Source organism: Rattus rattus, chromosome 3, assembly GCF_011064425.1.
Source record: "Rattus rattus isolate New Zealand chromosome 3, Rrattus_CSIRO_v1, whole genome shotgun sequence".
NCBI lineage: Eukaryota > Metazoa > Chordata > Mammalia > Rodentia > Muridae > Rattus > Rattus rattus.
Window position 1 is genome coordinate 65,152,526 of NC_046156.1, and position 20,363 is coordinate 65,172,888.

Sequence of the window (20,363 nt, forward strand, 5' to 3'; positions counted from 1 at the left end):
TGGGAAAAAGGCAGGCAAATCTTGCTGTTTGGCCTGGGCGATGCTTTCAACCTTACCCATGGTCCCATGCCTTGGGAAAGGCCATGGTGCCAATTTGGAAGGTGCTAGCTAACTGAAGCCTTCGTGTTTCTCACGGCTGCTCCACATCTTCCATCCTGACTAGACCCAGTCTCTGCACTTACCTCTTCTACTGCTCATTGTAGTCTATATTCGTTTCCTTCTGGTCCTCTTCTTTTATTTGTCTCAGCATTTTTGAGACAGTATCTCATATCCCAGGCGGGGTTTGAATTCACTATGTAGCAAAGGATAACCTTGAACCCACTTCCTGCACTTTACTGAGAGAGCCCTTCAGTCTTGCCCATAGTCATCTGAAGAGTGGAGCCCACAGAACATTCAAATCCTTTTGCTCCTCACCCCTACCTTAAGAGCTGTCAATACAACGGAGCAAGCCCCCCCCTTTTTTTTTTTTTTTTTTTTTTGGAGCTGGGGACCCGAACCCAGGGGCCTTTGCGCTTGCTGAGGCAAGCGCTCTACCATTGAGCTAAATCCCCAACCCATTAAAGGGCCCCTTTTAAGCTTTTGCTATGGAGACCTTTGTGACTGGATGTCTCTCTGCTCTTCTTTGGTCAGAGTGTGGACATAAGGCTCCTCCCTTTCATGCCTTAGGTTACTTTGTCCCGACTTGATTTTCTTGTCCTTTTCCCCTTTCCTTCATTCCCCTTGTTTGAAAGGACTATGATGTAAAGGTAAAGGCATCCCCATGAGACCCCTACTTTCCCAGGGTCCAGGTACTAGGATTGGCCTTGGGGAAGATGGGCCAGCGGGCGGCCATTTTTCCAAAACTGGAGACCAAAACAGCTAGAAATTTTGACCCTTGATCCATAACAAATTAGAAACTCAAGGCAGGAAGACAGAAACGCAAGACAGGAAGACTGGATGAAGGCACATTGGAAAGAAAATGCACATTCAGCATTAGATAGAAATGGACTTTCGAGGATATTAGCTGAGAATATTCACTGTTGCACTGTATGAAATGTAATTAAAAGTTTTTATTGAGCCCCTAAACTTTGGCTTTTGGGTTTTTGCTTTTTCCCCTGAGAATTGTCTGAGGCACTACTTGTCTCTGGCAACTGTCCCGCCCCATCCGGCTCAGTGACGGGCATTCCCTTGCCTCCAATCGGAGGTCCTGTTGGGAGGAGCTGCAGGACCAGTTCATTTTGGCGGTTCAATTTCAACATGGCTGAAGTGAGCCAAGATAATGAGGCTGCGGAAAAGGGGCCCGAGGGTTCATCTACAGAAGCTGTGCCAGGAGACACGACCATCTCCAGGGTGAAACTCCTCGATACCATAGTGGACACTTTCCTCCAGAAACTAGTCGCGGGCAAGAGGTAGGTGGGGACCAATGGGAAGAGGCGGCAGGAGGGTTTGTCTTTGTGATAGTAAATCCCGCGAGATCTTGGCTCAGTCACATGGGACGACCTGGTGAGATTAGCTGGGCCCCTGGGCCAAGATTTTCGCAGTGTCCTCCGTTGGCACGAGTTGCAGAGGACAAGAGGAAAGGCACGGAACTCTCTTCTCCACCTTCCCGCAAGGCAACAGCCCGACGCCCCTCAGCAGCCTTAGGGCAGCTGACGTCCTTTCCCGGAGGTCATCTGTTTACCTAGGCCTAACACAGCACTGTTGGCTGGAGCGGAAAGGCGCGGGAGTTTGCGAGCTCTAAACCTGTAGTCATAAGGAGAAACTTTTTGCTCTTTCGACATCGGATAGTTTTTTTTTTTTCTCTGTCTTTTTTTTTTCGGAGCTGGGGACCGAACCCAGGGCCTTGCGCTTGCTAGGCAAGCGCTCTACCACTGGGCTAAATCCCCAACCCCAACATCGGATAGTTTTAAGGGAGAGTTTTGCCCCTGATCCCACCAGGCCAACGCTTCTGATATTCCCCACCGATCTTGCAGGATTTCTGTTCTTTGACCTCGGTGATTTCCGTTTGCCAGACTCGGTGGCCCACTATTACAATCCCACTTCCTCGGGAGGTGGAGGCAGGAGGATCGTGAGTTTGAGAATGACCTGTTCAATTTAACCACACCCTATCGCAATATTTAAAAAAAACAACGGACTTGGGGTACAGTTCAGTGGTCAGTGCTTCATTCATCAATCTGGTGGTTTGGTGAAGAATCTTCCTTTTTTAAAATGATAATTGGATTTGGTCATGTTTATGTCTGGGTATTTTGCTTGCACGTATGTATTTGCACCACATGCATGCTTAATGCCCACAAAGGTCAGAGTATCAGATCCTCTGGAAGTGGAGTTACAAATGGATGCGAACCATCTTGTGGGTGCTTTCACCAGCTGAGCCCCGAACACTCCTTATTTTGAGGCTTGGCACACCACCTGTAAGGACAGCCACCCCGGAGGCTGAGGGACCCTGGAAAACAGGATGAAATGCCACAAAGAGACCATCTCTTTTTGTAATCTGGGCGTCTTGGCTTCCAATCATGTTTCTGTGTTTCTCTACGGGGTAGAACCTCGAGCCTGTGCTCAGCACCTGCTCCACCACCGAGCTGCATCTCCAGCCCTTTTTAAAGTTTTTTCAATCTGCAGTGGGTGGAGGGATGGATGGCTCAATGGCTAAGAGCACTTACTACACTTACAGAGGACTGGAGTTGGAGACCCAGCACCCAGGTCCAGAATCTCATTTCTACTTGTGACTCCAGCTCCTGCGCTCCCCACTGATAAAATGTAAAATAAGTCCTGGGGTTGGAGAAGTGGCTTGGTGGTTAAGGGTACTCTATGCTCTTCCCAAGGGCCTAGGTTTAGTTCCTAGGACTCAGGTCTGGCAGCTTAAAGAAACAAACTCTTTATTTTGAGGCATGGTCTCAATAACTTGTCAGTTGGCTTGATTTGGGCTGATAATCCTGTCTCAGCTCTCTAGTCGCTGACGACAGGCCCATAGCATCACAGCAGCAGTGTTTTCTTCTGCATGGACCTTGTGATCGGCTCCTCACTTACTCCTAACACACCTTCCTGCCTTCTCTGTGTTTGGGGCTGTGGGTGTATAGAGCAGCAAATTCAGTGGGTAACAGACAATAAACAAGATAGCCACAGGGCGGGTTGGGGATTTAGCTCAGTGGTAGAGCGCTTGCCTAGGAAGCGCAAGGCCCTGGGTTCGGTCCCCAGCTCCGGAAAAAAAAAAAAAAAAAAAAAAGATAGCCACAGGGCATGGTAGCATAATGAGCACAGATAAGAAAATAAATTTAAAACCAAAGGTAGAGCTGGAGAGATGGCTTAGTGGTTAAGAGCACTGACTGCTCTTCCAGAGGTTCTGAGTTCAATTCCCAGCAACCACATGATGGCTCACAAGCATCCGTAACAAGATCTAATGCCCTCTTTGGGTGTGTCTGAAGACAGTGACAGTGTACTCATAAATATGAATGAATGAATGAATCTATCTTAAAAAGAAAAAAGAAAAATATTAAAAGTTTATGGGTACAGGCCCTGGGGTGTTCAGATATTCGTGGTAGACATATCCTTGGCTAGAGAATAGTGATCAAAGACTTGTTTTACACAAGTGTGAGTGGTTTGCCTGTATGTGTTTGAGCACCACATGGTGCCCTCAGGCCAGAAGAGGGTCTCAGATCTCCTGGAACTGGAGTTGCAGATGGTTATAAGCTACTATGTTGGTTCTGAGAACCAAACTTGGGTCCTCTGCTAGAGCAACCTGTGTTCTTAACAGCTGAGCCATCTTTCCAGTCCCACCCACAACCTCCCCATTGCAGTTTGATAAATAATTTGTAAATATTTTATATATAAGTCATCATCCACTCACTGTTCCCAGCCAATATCCCAAACTCTGGTCTTCACAAAGATCTACTTGTTGACTGCAGGCCCTCAGGGTGTTCATAATACAAACACCATTGCAGGTGATAGATGGAGCCTAAACTGTTAGCTGCTGGATATGCAGCAGTCACAGAGACCCGTGAGCTTCCTGCCCTGGTGGCCTAGGTGAAGCCTGGCATGGTGGGATACCAGCAACTTAGGGACTGGAGGCAGGGTGAAGAGCAGAAGGGCGATGCGGTCCCAGGTGCTGGTAGGAAGGACAAACAAGGCTTCCCCTTGAAGTGAAGTGCCTTTGACCCCCCAGCCGAGCGCACCTGCTCTTGAATCTGGGCATTTCTGTTACAGACCAAGGAGAACTGGAGAGAGGAAGTGCTGGTCTGTTTGCAGAGGCATTGTGGGTGCCAATCTGAGTGTTCTCAACTTGGCTGTTGTAGAAATAAAGGATTCCTGGGCTGAGATGTCCGCCTCAGCAGTTGGAGGTCTGAAGGATAACGCCTGCTGGTGTGTGGTCAGCAAGCCTGGGCCACAGCACCTGAGACTCGGCGTCCTGTGGTCCTGACTAATAAGCTCCTGAGACAGACGAATAGGAAGGGCTCGTTCTCGCTCATGGTCTAGAGGATTCACTCTGCAGTTGCTTTGGCTTGTATCAAGCATGGAAGCCACTCAGCTCTTCACAGCAAGCAGGAAGAAGAGGGACGGGAGTCCTAAGGTCCCTCCGCCGTCTAGTCCCCGTGAACTGACTTCCTTCTACTAGGCTTCTCCCTAGAGGTTCCACCACCTCGAGCAGCAAAAGCTGTGCCATGCTTTGAATACAGGGCCCTTTAGGAGTCATTTGCTGTGCAAACTATGACAGCACACCTTCACATACATACAGTAGGGCTCTCAGAGGTATACAGGTCTGGCTTAAGGTGTCCATCCACCCTACAGCATCGACCAACACATTTGGATACTCAAGAAACAGTTCTGGGATGAATGAGTCCCAGGTCATCTGAATGTCAGACCTATTTCAACACTTAGTGCTAGAAATCTCCAGAGTGGTCAGGTTCCACGTGGATTACTCTCTTCTCTCCTGCGTCCTTTTCATGGTCAGGAGCAGCTGCTGTCTAACCACCTTACAGTCCTGTTTGAGAGTTCACACTGACCCTGCCTGTATTTCTTGTTTCTGTTCTTACTTACAACCTTGTTAGCTTCTGGTACAGCATCAGCCTCCAGATCTGTCTTCTGGCCTTAGCCAGAAACTTCTCTCCAGTCCTCAGGTTGCATCATGTCCTTCTCAGCGTGTTCAGTGGTTTGGGGTTGCCACACTGCCTGCTTGGTGGCCTGGGTGCAAAGCTTGCACCTTGCATGCAAATGTGATGTCTTCAGACCTGACACACTTTCCCGGTTACTTCTTGATGGAACACTCTTCCCCTCCTTAGTTAAATATGACTTCAGTTGGTCTCCATGTAGACAGGGCCTAGTAAAGGCTACTCACTATCTAAATGGGTCACTGCTCAGGAGCAGCGAAGTCGGAGAGTAGCTGGAGATTTCCTGCCAGTACAAGTCTTTTGCCGACAGAGTTTGTTTTTGAGATAGAGTCCTGCTGTGTAGCTCAGGCTGGCCTCAAACTCCAAGCCCTCCAGCCTCAGCCTCCTGAGTATTGACTGGGCTCCAGACTTTTAAGATGGATGCAGATATTTGGATTCTTGCAACTCTACTAAGCCATTAGAGGGCCTCGATTTCAAGGGTAAAGTGTCAGTCACACAAAAACTTCTTTATTCGTAAGATATCACCTATAGGTTATGGGGTGCTTGGTTTGTTTTGAGATGACTTACATTCCATTGCTCAGACTGACCTGGAGCTGACCAGGCTGCCCCTGAACTCATGGTAGTGCTGCTTCAGTCTGTACACCGCTGAGACAAGTGTGAGTCACCACACCAAGATTAGAGTGTGTGTGCCTCGTGGGTATACATGCAGCCTCCAGTGGCTTTCCTCAGGAACTTTCTACCATGTTCCCTGAGAAAGGATTCCTCACCACCAGGGCATGAGACTTGTCACTGAGACCTGACGGTGGCCAGCGAGTTCCCCTGTCTCCACAGTGCTGGCATTACAAGCACACATCATCACACCAGACTTTTTCACATGTGTTCTGGGCATCAAACACAGGCTCCCCTCAGGCTCCATTCCCAGCGATCACATGGTGGCTCATACCCATCTGTAACTGTTCTTCCAGGGAAACTGCCACCCTCTTCTGGTCTCTGCTGGCACCAGGTGTGTATGTGGTGCATACACATACATGTAGGCAAAACATCCATGCACATAAAATGAGAAATAAAAATAGTTATACCCCCAGAACTGTCAGACTTTGTCTTGGTGCTTGCAGGCCAGAACTTTTCCAACTGAGCTATTTTTTCAGCCCCTTGACAGTATAATCTTTAAAACCCAGGTTGGTTTTCCCTACAACTCAGCAGATTAAAAAAAAAAAGTTGTGTGTGTGGTATATATGAACAAGGGTGTCTGTGCATACTCAGGTACCAGAGGTCACCAGGTGCTCTCCTGTACCCTCTATACCTCCACCCTGGTTCTGGGCAGGTTCTCAGCTAGGCTGGCAGTCAGCAAGTCCCACAGCCCTCTCTCCATTGCTGGGTTGCAGGTACATGCGGATTGTGCCTGGCTTTTATGTGGGTCACATTTTTCTTGCAAGCATTTTTTTTTAAGTTAATTTATTTTATGCATACCCTGTAGCTGTCTTCTTACACACCAGAAGAAGGCATCAGATCCCATTACAGATGGTTGTGAGCCACCATGTGGTTGCTGGGCATTGAACTCAGGACCTCTGGAAGAGCATTCAGTGCTCTTAACCTCTGAGGCATCTCTCCAGCCCCATGGCTTACACATTTTTAATATAGATGTTAGGTTGAGCAGGAGAACAGATTGTGCAGCAGGCCCCAGTGACAAGAGGAAGACTGGACATGCTGGCTTCAGGTGGACCTCAGACTCTTGCCCTGTTGTCCTTCTTTTCGTTGGCCTGGCTGAGGCCCGAGTGGCAGATATGCTGTTCTTAGGCTTCACAATATAGAAATGTAGTCTTGCATGGCCCTGCTAGCTGCACTCCCCTTGTTCTCCAAAAGTGAGATCTTTTCTGTCCTGACAGAAGGTTCTCCAGAACCTTCTGAAACAGCCTTTAGTTGCAGCAAGCAAGGGATTCCTTTTCTGTGACATTTGAACCTGCCAGGGGAGACTGGGTTGGTGGTATTAGTGGAGCCCAGGCTAAAGGCCAGTTAGTACTATTCAGAGAAAGCCAGGTCTCCCACCAGTCCACAGTGCATTCAACAGCTTGTCACAGAGAAGGAGGTTCCATGAAGCTGAGGGAACTAAGTTTTTACCGTGTCCTGATCCAGTGTTGTGACCTGGAATGTCCTGGGCAGGGTGTGACTTATATAGTTATGTTAGCCCAAGGAAAGAGCAACATCAATTATGCCCCCATTGCCAGCATTTTAAACTAATGGCAAGGAGGTGGGGGATGGGGCTGAGGGATGGGCGGGGCTAGTGATAGAGCTGCTGGGAGGCTGGAGATCTACCCCAGCCTTGGACGTCCAGAAGAAAAACATGCATAGGAGCAAAGCTGGTTGGCATTGGGGAAGCAGTTCTGTACAGAAAGTGGGTTTCTGTGTGAGCCATAGAAACTCCCTGCCCACTCCTCAGGAGCAGATGATCTGGTCGTGGTGGGAGTTCATTCTGAGTGCAGATCTGCCTGTCCAGATCTCCCCTACTCTGTCTTTGCTGTTTCTGCCTTTTCCAGGCGCCTTAGTCGCCCCTCCCAGATCCATCCTTTTGAATCAGTCTGTGCAGATCTCAGTCTCTGCTTCAGTCCCTTTGGCCCTTTTATGGTTCCCTCTTGGGGTCCATCAGTTTGGATTCTTGGATTCAGGCCCCTCCCTTCCCAGAATGGTGGAGTGTACATTCTAGCTGCTCCATCACATCCCAGCTGAGTGACCTTGGACATGCTTCTGTCTACCAGTTCTTGGACATCCACGTGTTGGGGATGACAATAGTGGAGGGTCATCACAAGGTTCCTATAAGGACTTGGTAAGCTAATTCACCTAAAATGCTTACAACAGGGCCAGATACCAGTCAGTCTTCTAACTGTTCCCATGACAACTGCATCTTTGCACACGTGTATACACTGCACAGCCCTTGAGTCACACCTGAGTCTCAGTACACCTGCTGTTAATGGAGCCCCCTTCCAGACTGCAGCCACCTCCTTACTATTCTGTGAGTCCCAGGGATCAAACTCAAGTCGTCAGGCTTGGCAGCAGTTACCTTTACCCATCCAGCCATTTTGAAGCATGATCCCTCACTAGCCCGGGACTTGACTATTAGATTAGACTGGCCAGCCATCGGTTCCCAAGAGTCCCCAGCTCTACTCCTGAGCCCTAGGAATTTTACATGGGTGCTGGGTACCAAGCTCAGTCCTTATGTTTAGGTGGCAAATCTATCCTGACTTCCACCCTCGCCCTCAGTTGCAGTCATGCTTTGGATTTGTATCAGCAAGGTTGGTCAGCTATGCTGCCATGTTGCTGGAGCTCAGTAAGTTGTTTGTATGTGGTGGGTTAGTGTTTGTATTTGAGACAGGGTCTTGTGTAGCTCAGGCTGGCCCTGAACTTCTGATCTTCCACCTCCCAGGTGCTGGGATTATTACAGTCTCGAAGGCTGTGTTCTGAGGATTGAATCCATGGCTTGGTGCATTCTAGGGACTTGCTCTACATCTTCAACTGGAGCATCCCTTCTAAGGGATGGAACCTGCTGTAACTGCAGGTGTCATGGGACAGCCTGGGTGTCTGTCTCCAGGTTGATCTGTTGCTGTCAGACCCTCACTACTTTTGTGTCGGTCGCTACTGCCCTCTGGTGAGCAAACTGTGGAACTGTTGAATCGAGAAGCCGGCTGTGCACAGCAGCCAAAGAAGGCAAGCCCTGCTTTTTGTAAATTTTGGGTTTTGAGGCATCTCTCATTTTGCACATGCTGGCCTAGAACTCGCAGTGTTTCCCCTGCCTCTGCATCCTGATATGGGTCTGCAGGGGTGCACCATCACACACAACTTCTGGACTTCTTTTTGCTCCCTTGGCACTGTGTTCTCTTGTGGTACTGCCCCAGAGTGTTACACGTGTATTGTCTGTGTTTACCTTTTCGTGGTGTGTGTAAAACAATGTAGTTGGGTACCTACATAGAGAATTTGAGGACAGCCAAGGTCACATAGACCTTGTCTCAAAACCACAACAACAACAAACCAAAACAAGCAAACAAACAAAAACCAGGTGACAGATGACTAGTTCTCTGCTTTCTACAGTGGGTGCTTCCAAGTCCAGATCTGCTGCCAACCACCCCACCCGTCCCTGCCCTTTTTAAAATATAGTCTTTTTATGTCACCCAGAATAGCCTGGAACTGTATGGACTAGACTGACCTTGAATTGTAGAGGCCTCTTCTGCTTTTAAAGTGCTGGGATTGTGCCCAGCCCTGTAGCCCTGGCCTTTGACATGGGCACTGGGCATCAACATTCTTAGGCGCGCATGGCAAGCATGTTACCGGCTGACCTCTCCCCAGCCTCTGACGTCACACTTCTGTAAAGTGAAACTCCTTCACAGTGACTCTCTTGTTCTCACTTCTGGGTTACTGACTGCATGCATGTGCTCCACCACTGAGTTACACACTCCTCCCTATCCTGGGTCTTCAGAGCAGGAAAACAAAAGCTGCCTCCGTGAGTTCAGATGACGCATGCGCAGTGAGAGGATGTGCTGGGCTAACGTCAGCCGCTACAGTCACCTCAGGAGTTCCTCTTCTTTCTTCTTTAAAATTGTTTATTTTATGTATATAAATACACTAGTTGTCCTCAGACACACCAGAAGAGGGCATCAGGTCCCATTACAGATGGTTGTGAGCCACCATGTGGTTGCTGGGAATTGAACCCAGGACCTCTGGAAGAGCAGCCAGTGCTTTTAACCAATGAGCTATCTCTTCAACCCCACATAGATACATTTTTATGAGAAATTAAAAAAAAAACTTGAATCTATCACAGTGGAATTCAGAAAGCTGTTGTGTGAGGACATTGTTCAGTAGCTTTGGAAGCCCCTAGGCCTCAAGCTCTACCTCCCCATTTCCTGGTAGCACTAGAAAGCTCATCCCAGTTTTGAAGCTTAGTTTGTGGACTTCTTTGTTGGTATTGTTTTTAGACAGGATCTCATTTTGTGGCCCAGGCTGGCCTTAAACTTATGATCCTCCTATTTACTGTGTTACAAGGTTATAGATACCTACCACTAGTCATTGGGTTTGGGGTTTGTTTTAAGAAGGGGTGTCATACAGCAGGCTCGTCTGAATGACCTTCCTGCCTCTGCTTCCTGAGATGGTACCAAGGTGTCCACCATGCTGTTTTATGTGGTACCGAATCCAGGGCTTCGTATGTGTAGGCTAGCACTTTCCCAACTGAGGTTGGTCCCTAGCCCTAGAATGAGGTTTTAAATTTGTCTTGGTTTGGTTTAGTTTTGAAACAGGGTATCTATACTGTCCTGGCTGTCCTGGAACTCATTAAGACCAGGCTGGCCTTGAGTTTGCAGAAATCCACCTGCTTCTGCCTCCTAATTGCTGGGATTAAAGGATTATCACCCAGTTTGGGTTTTTTTGTTTCCTTCCTTCCTTCCTTCCTTCCTTCCTTCCTTCCTTCCTTTCTTTCTTTCTTTCTTTCTTTCAAATTATTTATTTTATGTATGAGTACAACATTGCTATCTTCAAACATGCCAGAAGAGGGCATCAGATTCTATTGGAGATGGTTGTGAGCCACCATGCAGTTCCTGGAATTTGAACTCAGGACCTCTGGAAGAGCAGTTATTGCTCTTAACTGCTGAGCCATCTCTCCAGCCCCCTTTGTTTGTTTTCTTTTTAAGGTGTATACTATCATGCCTGGTTCGTTTTCTCTCTGTCTCTCTCTTTTCTAACCCCCAGATTGGCCTCAGACTCCTATGTAGCTGAGGGTGATTCCTCGGCTCGAGCTCCTGATTCTTTAGCTTCTTACTCCTGATTGCTGGGATTGCATGCGGAGGATACCACCACAGCTGGTCTTTGTACTTCTGGGATTGAACCTGGAGGGCTTTCTGCATGCCAGGCAGTCACTCACCAATTGTGGCATCACCTGTAGTCCCAGCCCCTCGTCCCAGGCCAGAGGATCACTGGAGCTCAGAAGTTTGGGACCAGAATGAGCCACATAGTGAGACTCTAAAACAAACAGACAAACCAGGGGCTGGAGACATGGCTTGCTGCTCTTGCAAAGGGCCCACATCCAGTTCCCAGCACCCATATGGCAGCTCCCAGCCATCTGAAACTCCAGTTCCAAAGGATCTGAGGTCCTCTTCTGGCCTCTATGTCCAGTAGACACGGACATGGTACACAGACATGCATGTAGGCAGAACACCTATACTAGAACGAAAATAATAAAATTTCAAAAAAAGGAGATAGAAGACACCCAACATCATGAGAACACATCACACACACGCACACATGCACACAGACACACACACACACACACACACAGAGAGAGAGAGAGAGAGAGAGAGAGAGAGAGAGAGAGAGAACCCAGAACTCTTTTGCCTCCCTTCCCTAACCCCCACCCCCATTTCCCCTAGATTTTTGTCTTTTTCTCTTCTTTTTTCTTTTTTTACTTTTTCATGCAGGGCATTGAAGCCAGGCCTCCAGCATGTTAAGCACACTCTGCTGCTGAGCGACATCTTCGTTTCCTTCTTTGTCCCCCACCCTTCCCCCTCTCAGACCATTTTTCTTCAAGCTGTATGTACTCACTGGGTGTTTGCTGCGAATTCCACCCTCCTGCAGTCGCCAGCAGGGAGAGCGGCAGCAGCTAACACAGGTGCTCACTTGAAGGTGCACTGAGCAGCCTCACAGACCCCTCTATCTGAGGGAGACGTTGCTGCCTTAGTGCCCTTGGGTGACTGTGCTCAGATATCAAAAGGACAATTCCAAGGGCAGATGCTGGGAACCCGTCCAGCCCACAGCCCACAGCACAGTTCTGGGCATCTTGTTTTCTCCCTAGTTGTGCCAGCCACTCAGTCTGTGGCTTCTGAAGAGGACTGTGGAGGGACACATGATGCCTGCCCATGTGGGCTGGGATTGAAATGGGTAATTGTGGCTTAAACATCTGGGATCCTGTTCGTCTTCACAGCCCACTCAGGCATCCAGGTCAAGCCCGGCATAGCTCTCCTCAGCTCCAGCAGTGGCTAGGACCCATAGCAGGGGTGAAGTAGACTCTGCCCATAGGTGTCACCTGAGAACTCTTCTGGGGTTCCTGATTCTATGAGAATCCTGTAAACATGAAGGGCCCCAGAAACAAGCACATTTCACAAGAAGGGACACTTTCTACAGAGTCCTGTCTTGGATATTTAAGTCAGCCGGTGCCAGTGTGGGAATGGCCCGGATGCCTTGTGGATTTCTTGAAAACTACACTCAGGGAAGGAAAGTGATGTTTTAGAAAGCGCCCATGGCGGTGTGTTGGCCAGACATAAAATTATACTTTCTTATAAACAATGTAATATCCTTGTGGAAAGAGATGCTGGAACCTCGATGCCAACAGCAGTCTTGGGAACAAGCAGTATGGACTCTAAGCACAGTGGGCAGCCAGGATGGAGGCATGGCCTGGGCTGCGGGCTACAGCCCTGCTCCACTCCTAGCTGCCTCAGCCTCATGGCCCTTCTGTCTGTGCTTCCTTCTCCTCAGGACAGAGCAGACTTTGGCCCTGACCTCAGTTTGTTTGAGACCAGCCAGCTGTGCACTGAGAAAGTACGCTGGCTCATAGGGACACTGCCTGGGTGCAGGTCCTGCCTTCATGGTTCACTGGCTGAGTGGTCTTGGTGACCACTTTTGTCAAGTGGGACAGCAGTATCTTTACCACCCAGATTGCCCTAGGGACCTCTGTAATGTTAAGTCCCTGCCTCAAAGAGAAACCTCCCCAGATAGCCCCCACTGCTGCAAGGGTCTACAACAGTCAGCGGCTTCTCAGAGCTGAGAGGTTTCTTCCCTTTGGAAGGCAGGCACTTAGGTTACAACTCCATAAAAAGAAACAATTCAGCAGTGGGGAGTGGGGTCTGGCTTGTAGGATTTGTCCCCACAAAAAAGAGATAAGGTCCTGAGTGAGGTAAACCAGACCCACAGAGACATATAGGCAGGAGGAGGGCCAGCCGAAACTACACAAGACCCTGTTGAAATCAACAAACAATAAAACTAATAAAATCAGGTCATTGTGGTGGTTTGAATGACATCTTAGTTACTTTCCTGTTGCTGTGACAAAGCATCATGGCCAAAGAACTGATAAAAGAAAGAACTTCCTTTAGGTTAGAGTCCACGGCCATGGCAGGGAGTGTGGCAGCAAGCAGTCAGGCATGTTGCTGCAGCTGTAGCTGAGAGCTTACTTCTAATCCACACACAGAAGCGAGGAGACAGACACTGGCAATGATGGTGTAGCTTCTAAAACCTCGGAGCCCATCCCAGTGACACACCTCCTCCAACAAGGCCAGACCTAACCTTCAAACAGCTGCACAAACTCGGGACCAAGTATCCAAACATAGGAGTCTATGGGGGCCATTCTCATGGTGGTGATTTGAATAAGAGTGGCCTCCATGGACTTGTATGTTTGACTGCTTGGTCCCCAGTTAGTGGAACTGTTTGGAAAGGATTAGGGGTGTAACCTTGTTGGAGGAGGTGTGTCACTGGGACTGGGCTTTGAGATTTCAAAAGCCCACACCAAGTCCGTCCCCCCCACCCTTGCCTTTGGATCAGGATGTAAAGCTCTCAGCTACTGTCTCAGTGCCATGCCCATCTACTTCCCACAATGATGCTCATAGACTCTATACTACCCACTGGAACCATGAGCCTCAAATTAAATACTTTCTTTTATAAGACTTGTTTTGGTCATGGTGTCTCTTCACAGCAGTAAAACACTAACAAAGACATCATTCAAGCCACCACAATGACCTGCTTTTATTTTTATTGTGTTTATTCCAACAGAGTCTCCTGTAATTTAGGCTGGTCTTGGACTTACTATGTAGCTGAGAGTGACCTTGAACTCCTGATCCCAACTACTGGGAATCAAACAGCAGCTTCATGCATGTTATAGGCAAACAGTCTACCAACTGAACTACACCTCCAGCCCCATAACCTATTTGTAAATACTGCTAGAGCCCTAGGTGGGAGTAGAAGTGGCCTACCTGTCACTTGACAGATCTGCATCGCAGCCATTACCTGGGTCTCAGTTGACAAAACTGAGTCTTGTGTTAAAACACAGAGGTGGGGGTTGGGGATTTAGCTCAGCGGTAGAGCACTTGCCTAGCAAGCGCAAGGCCCTGGGTTCGGTCCCCAGCTCCGAAAAAAAAGAAAAAAGAGAAAAAACAACAACAACAACAAAAAACAACAACAACAAAAAAAAAAAAAAAAAAAAAACACAGAGGTGACTGGCTGGGTGCTGATCACCCAACTTTGCTTGTCTCCTACCTGACAGCTATGAGAGGTTCGCCAGCTGTTACAAACACTTGCACCAGTTGAACCCTGAGGCGACGCGGTGGATCTATGACAAGTTTGTGGCTCAGTTGCAGACGTCTATCCGTGTGAGTGGCACAGTGGCCAGAGGCCATTTTCATTAGGTTTTGCTCTACCTTCAGGTCCTTAAAGATGGCAGTCGACGAGCTGTCTCTGTGTGCTCAGCTCCCGGAACTACCATCCAGTGCAGTAGCTGTAACACCAGGCAGCCCTGCCCTCCACACAGTGCAGACCTTCAGTGCCCCTGCTCTCGTTGTCCTGTGATGTGTGTTTATAAGGTGTCTGCAGCCAAGGCAGCGTGTGCTCAACCAGGGCAACACAGGCACTACTCACCCTCGCCCCCCAGCTTCTGAAGAGACCTTTAAGAATCTGAGGAATAAACTGGGAATAATATATTAAACTGGTTTAATAAGTGCTTGCTATTTTAGATTTTATTCTTAGTTCTCAAAACCAGACACTGACGGGCTGGGGAGATGGCTCAGCGGTTAAGAGCACTGACTGCTCTTCTAGAGGTCCTGAGTTCAAATCCCAGCAACCACATGGTGGCTCACAACCATCTGTAATGAGATCTGATGCCCTCTTCTGGTGTGTCTGAGGACAGGGACAGTGTACTCATATACATAAAATTAATAAATAAACCTTTAAAAAAACAACAGTGTAGAGAAATTGGACTATTAAGGAGGGCGATCAAAATCAGTGTAACTCTTCTAAGTGCTGTTCCACTGAGGCATGCATGAGGTCTTTCTTCCTCTCTGCTCAGGAGGAAATCTCAGAAATCAAAGAGGAGGGGAACCTAGAAGCTGTCCTGAACTCCCTGGATAAGATAATAGAAGAAGGCAAAGATCACGGAGAGACAGCCTGGTGAGAACAAATGGGGAGAGGGTTTATCAACTTTGAGGATCCCATATCTGATAACCCATATCTGAGTTCCTGGGCTCCTGGCCTCTGGAAGGGAACTGTTTGAGGCCTTCCTGGGACCCCTGAGGCCTTAGGAACAGAAGGGAGGGCTGGGGGATGGGGCCAGATAGTGAGGTTTGGCTTCATGGACAGATTAGACGACCAGACACATGGCTTTGTTTATTCAACAAATAGTTAGGAAGTCTGTATTGTCCACTCAGTGTGGTTGTAGAGGCCAGAGATTCAGTAATGAACAGGCAGCCCTCTGCAGCTGCTGTCTGGACAACATGGCCATCTATCTGGTGACCAAGGTGAGGAGTAGAGGGCAGGAGGCCATTGTGACCAGAGTGGCCTAGGCTCCAGGAGCTAGGACTTTTCTGTGTCCTGCCCATACCTGGCAGCTTCCCGGTCAGAGTTGCCATATCTCTTTCTTCTGTAGTATTGGGTGCTGAACACAGGGCCTTGGGCACGCTAGGCAGGATTCTACTGCTAACCTATAGCCTCAGCCCTCTTTCTACATTTGATTTTGATACAGAGTCTCACTGAGTTCCCTCCGTTACCTGTACAGATAGCTCAGTGCTCTACAATATTGGCTGCTATTCTTCCAAACCAGAATTTGGTTCCTAGCACCCCTGTGGCTGTTTATAACCATTCTTAACTCCAATTTAGGGAATCCAGAGCCCTCTTCTGGTTCCACCGGCACTCATGGTATACATACACACAGGCAAAACACTATACACATAAAATAAAATTTATTATTTATTTATTTTTGTTTTTTGAGACAGGATTTTTCTGTGTATTTTTCTGTCTTGGAACTCATTCTGTAGACAAACTTGGCTTTCAACTCATGTCGATCCTCCTGCCTTTTCTCTATCTCCCAAGTCCTGGGACTAAAGGTGTGGGCCACCACCTCCTGGCTAATAAATGTTACTTTTAAAGTTCACTCAGCTGGCCTTGAACTCACTAGGTCAGATTGACTGTGACTGATCTCTTTTCCATATATGAAGGTTCTGTCTACACTTGTGTCTGCACCACTTTCTTGCTTAGTATATCAGAAGAGGGCAGCAGAGTTGGAACTGACATTACCAACAGTTGTAAGCCTCCTGTGGGTGTGAGAATCAAATTCTGAAAGAGTAGCCAGTGCTCTTAATCTCAGAGCCATCTCTCCAGCCATCCCCTATGAAGTTTTCTATTGTTGGTTTGGGCTTTTTATGGCCTTATTATGCAGGCCTGGCTAGCCTGGAACTTACTGTGTAGACAAGAAATCACATCGGGTTGGGGATTTGGCTCAGTGGTAGAGCGCTTGCCTAGCAAGCGCAAGGCCCTGGGTTCGGTCCCCAGTTCCGAAAAAAAAGAAAAGAAAAAAAAAAAAGAAAGAAAGAAAGAGAGAAATCACAAAGATCTGCCTGGGATCAAAGTGCACACCAACCAGTAGGCCTGATCTGTAGGCTGTGACCCTCACCCTTCTGCCAGAGTCTCTCAGGTACTGTGGAGTTCTATGGACCACCAGGCCCAGCCTGGAGATCTTTTTCATTCTTGTCTTCGCACACACCTTTAATCCCAGCACTCAGGAGGCAGAGGCTGACAGATCTTTGTGAGTTTGAGGGCAGCCTGGCCTGCAAAGTAAGTTCCAGGACATCCAGGGCTACACAGAGAAACAACAAACAACTAATAAATAATGGTAAAGCTGTGTCTCAGGCTGGACCCTACAGGCTGCAGCTTAAGGCAAGTGGAGAGGCTGGGGACCAGAGGTGGCCTGGGACTAGAGAGTCCATGGCTCTGTGCTGCTATCAGCAGAGGGACCACTATCCAAGTAGGTAGCTCTTTGCAGGTAAAGTACCAAGTGAATGCGTGTTTGAGGGTCCTCTGAGAACGCCCAAGTAGCCAGAACAGCAGCCAAGCTCAGGATCCTCTCTGCTAAGGATACCTTTCACATTTTAACATGACATTTATTAATTCTTGGGGGGTGTATGCCACAGGAAATGTGTAGGGGTCAGAGGGGAGCTGAAGTTTTATAACTGAACAGGAATTTATAAAACAGAACAGCGCTTGCTTGTTAACCAGTGCCTTAACACATCCGTTCACTGGACTTAGGTAACTGGACTTAGGACTGCTCTGTGGGTTTTTCTTTCTTCCACTCCTCTACTTCTTCGCCTTCAGCCCCTGGCACTAGGTAGGAGAGAAGAGAGGGCAAGGGGGCGATGCTGTCATTAGACTACTTCCTGCTGAGTAGGAACGTCAGGTTCCTTGGGGCAAGTTTGATCTTCACTGGCGGGATATCTAAATTCTTCTTTTCCGTCTCTTTGTACGAGACTGCTTGGCAAACCACGATCAACAACAGCCAGCAGTACCCAAGCACCACTGGGCTACCCAGCCATGAGAGCAACCCTACTCTTGGGGCTCTAGCACTTGTGTATCCTCTGAAAAGTCCCCAGAATTCCAAATGTCACACACAGAAACTTGCAGGCTTACCAGTTGGCAAGACCACACCCCTGCCAGAGCACGACACAGCCCTATATCCCACACCTGGGATTAAACAAAAACATATTTTTATAATACTTGTGTGTTTTTAAAGAGATCAAAACTCTCAATACACCTACTAGCTCTTACAGGTTCTCTGAGAGTTTGAGTATCTCTGAGGCGCTACCAATCTGGTGTTTGCCTCCACCTTGATCTCCCTAACTCATAGTCTGTTGGGGTAGTGTACCAGCCTGAACACGTGGCCATAAGGACAGAGGCAAGTTTGAGAGAGTTCTGGAGGGCTGGGCGTGAGTGAGTGTAGAGCAGCAGGCTGTAGGGGAGACCTGGAGGATGCCTTTAGGGCAGGGAGGCCGAGGGACAGGGAGCCAGAGTTCCATCAGGAGCAGGTCTAGGAGGTGAAGGGATCCCAGTAGAGTCCTAGCCTAGCACAAGACTTGAAGCAGGACAGCTGCTGACGGGGTTTGGAGATAGAAGCCTTCTGTGTGCTTAGATTCCTCCCCCGTCCCTGTGACCCATGTGCCCTGCCCCCAGGCGACCTAGTGGAATCCCAGAGAAAGACCTGTGCAGTGTCATGGCACCCTACTTCTTGAAGCAGCAGGATACCCTGTGCCGTCAAGTGCGGAAACAGGAAGCCAAGAACCAGGAACTGGCTGAGGCTGTGCTGGCCGGACGCCGGCAGGTGGAGGAGCTACAGCAGCAGGTTCAGGCCGTCCAGCAAACATGGCAGGCAAGTGTTTGGATCAGCTGATTTCCTCTTGTCTCAGCCCCCCGGGGTTGGTGGCTTCCTCTCTCTCCCAGCCTGAGGGATCCCATTGGGAGTGGGCTGTGCTGGGCTGTGTGAGGTTGGCTCCTCAGTGCTTGTGCTGAGGTCCAGTCACAGCGCATGTTCCTGTGCAGCTGCTAAGTGAGCATGGCCAGAAAGGATAGGAACCTGGGCCTCTGTCCAAGTGGAGCCCACCCTGCGTGCATCAGAACGACTCCAGCGGTTAAGAGGTGTTCTCTAGGACATGGGTTAATTCCTAGCCCTCATACGATGGCTCACAACTCTCATAACTCCAGTTCCAAGGGGTCTGTCATCTTCTTCTGGCCTCTGGCACATGGAAACAGGTGGTAGCAAGCATGTGTCCCTTGGGAAAAGCTGACTTCTGAAGTTGGTCCCAAGGGACTTTTAAGGCAGTGGAGCTGGGTGGTGCAGGTGGCAGGTGTGACTGGGGTGGTGAGATGGCTCCTTAGTGGCTCCAGATGCAGTTCTAAGAGTCTCAGAGGGGTCCAAGTGACAGCATTACTACCAGGTCCTCTTCATCTGTCATAGGTCCCCAGTCTGTGTCTAGTACAGTGCACAGTGGACAGTCACTTTCTAAGACATACATCATCCTGCTTCTGAGAATCGTGGTTCCTTCTGGCTTTCTCTTCCTGTGACCAGTGAGCTGCAGCCTGCCCTGGCCTCAGAGAGGTGGCACAGGTGGAAGACCTGTCCCGTGCCCTCCAGTCTCCCAGTGCTGGTGCTTAGGGCCTTGGAGCGCCCCCCCCCATCCCATCCTCATGAGGCTCCTTAGCACCCCACCTCCCTGGATAATAAATTGTCCTAACTGTGGTCCCCCGACCTGCGAGCTGCTCCAGTTTGGTGTGGGAACCTCAGAGCCCTTTTCACTGTCTCAGTTCCCAGTGACTGCGTGAGCATTTACTCAGCATGCCTAGGCCCTGGGTTGGAATTTGAGCACTAGGAGGACTAAATTTCTCCAGTGAGGACAAAGGCTCTGGAGCCACTTTTGGGAGTTATGGTTGAATGTGGAGAGGCCCAGGAGAGGTGGCTAGGGCATCCACACTGCCATAAATACCTATGGACGGTCAGGGCCTAGCACATCCTGGCGAGACCCGTGACATGAGCCACAGAACATCCACATTGTTCTAGGGGGGCCTGGGCTGGAGGAGGGCCTGGCACACAGGGTACTTGTCTCACCCCACACGGCTGTTCTCTTCCTTTGGTTCCAGGCTCTACACAGAGAGCAGAGGGAGCTGTTGTCGGTGCTGAGGGCGCCCGAGTGAGAAGCCACGGGGCCCCAGAGCTGAGAGCAGTCGCAGCCCTGTAGAGCACTTGTGGAGCCAGTTTCCAGGTAGTGATGAAGCCCCCTCTACTGCTCAGGTTCTGGGAGGGTCAGACTACCTTCAGCTTCCTGCCGCCATCTTCTGCCTGCAAGACTGGGACTCCCACCCTGGGCATCAGACACCAGGCTTTGTCTCCTGGAGTTGCAGCCAGCACTGCCCCATGCCTTCCTGATTCCCCAGCCCTCCCTGGACTGGATTTGGGTAGTGTTTCAGTCTTCACTGATTGCCGCCTTGTTGACCAGCTCACGGTCCCTTGCCATGTTCTCCCCGGCTGATTGCTGCCTTGCTGGCTAGCCCAAGGGCCCTTGCCATGTTCTCCCCACATCCGTAAATAAACTTCCTCTACCACACTGTAATCTGTGAGGATGCTTCCTTGCCAGGCGTCTGGGGTCAGGACCACTTCTGGGCTCCTGAACTCTGTCTGAGGGCTCTGGAAGCCTGCAGCCAAGAGTGGGTTATTCTGATATCACCCTGTGC

At 49.2% G+C, this 20,363-nt stretch overlaps 1 protein-coding gene across 1 annotated transcript; it reads left to right on the forward strand.

The window, feature by feature from the left end:
• Positions 1-1,176: 1,176 nt before the first annotated feature.
• Positions 1,177-20,242, forward strand: LOC116896688 (polyamine-modulated factor 1). The gene is made up of 5 exons (XM_032898077.1): positions 1,177-1,388; positions 14,365-14,470; positions 15,163-15,263; positions 18,312-18,507; positions 19,773-20,242. Exons 1-5 carry the CDS (start codon positions 1,237-1,239, stop codon positions 19,824-19,826), a joined length of 609 nt encoding a protein of 202 aa, XP_032753968.1. The 5' UTR covers positions 1,177-1,236; the 3' UTR covers positions 19,827-20,242.
• The last annotated feature ends 121 nt before the right edge of the window (positions 20,243-20,363 follow it).

Bases quoted from the DNA above. Each gene is read 5' to 3' on its own strand.
- LOC116896688 (XM_032898077.1), top strand. From the start codon at position 1,237: ATGGCTGAAGTGAGCCAAGATAATGAGGCTGCGGAAAAGGGGCCCGAG. The intron at 1,389-14,364 runs GTAGGTGGGGAC...CCTACCTGACAG, and splicing joins AAACTAGTCGCGGGCAAGAG to CTATGAGAGGTTCGCCAGCT. The intron at 18,508-19,772 runs GCAAGTGTTTGG...CTTTGGTTCCAG, and splicing joins CCGTCCAGCAAACATGGCAG to GCTCTACACAGAGAGCAGAG.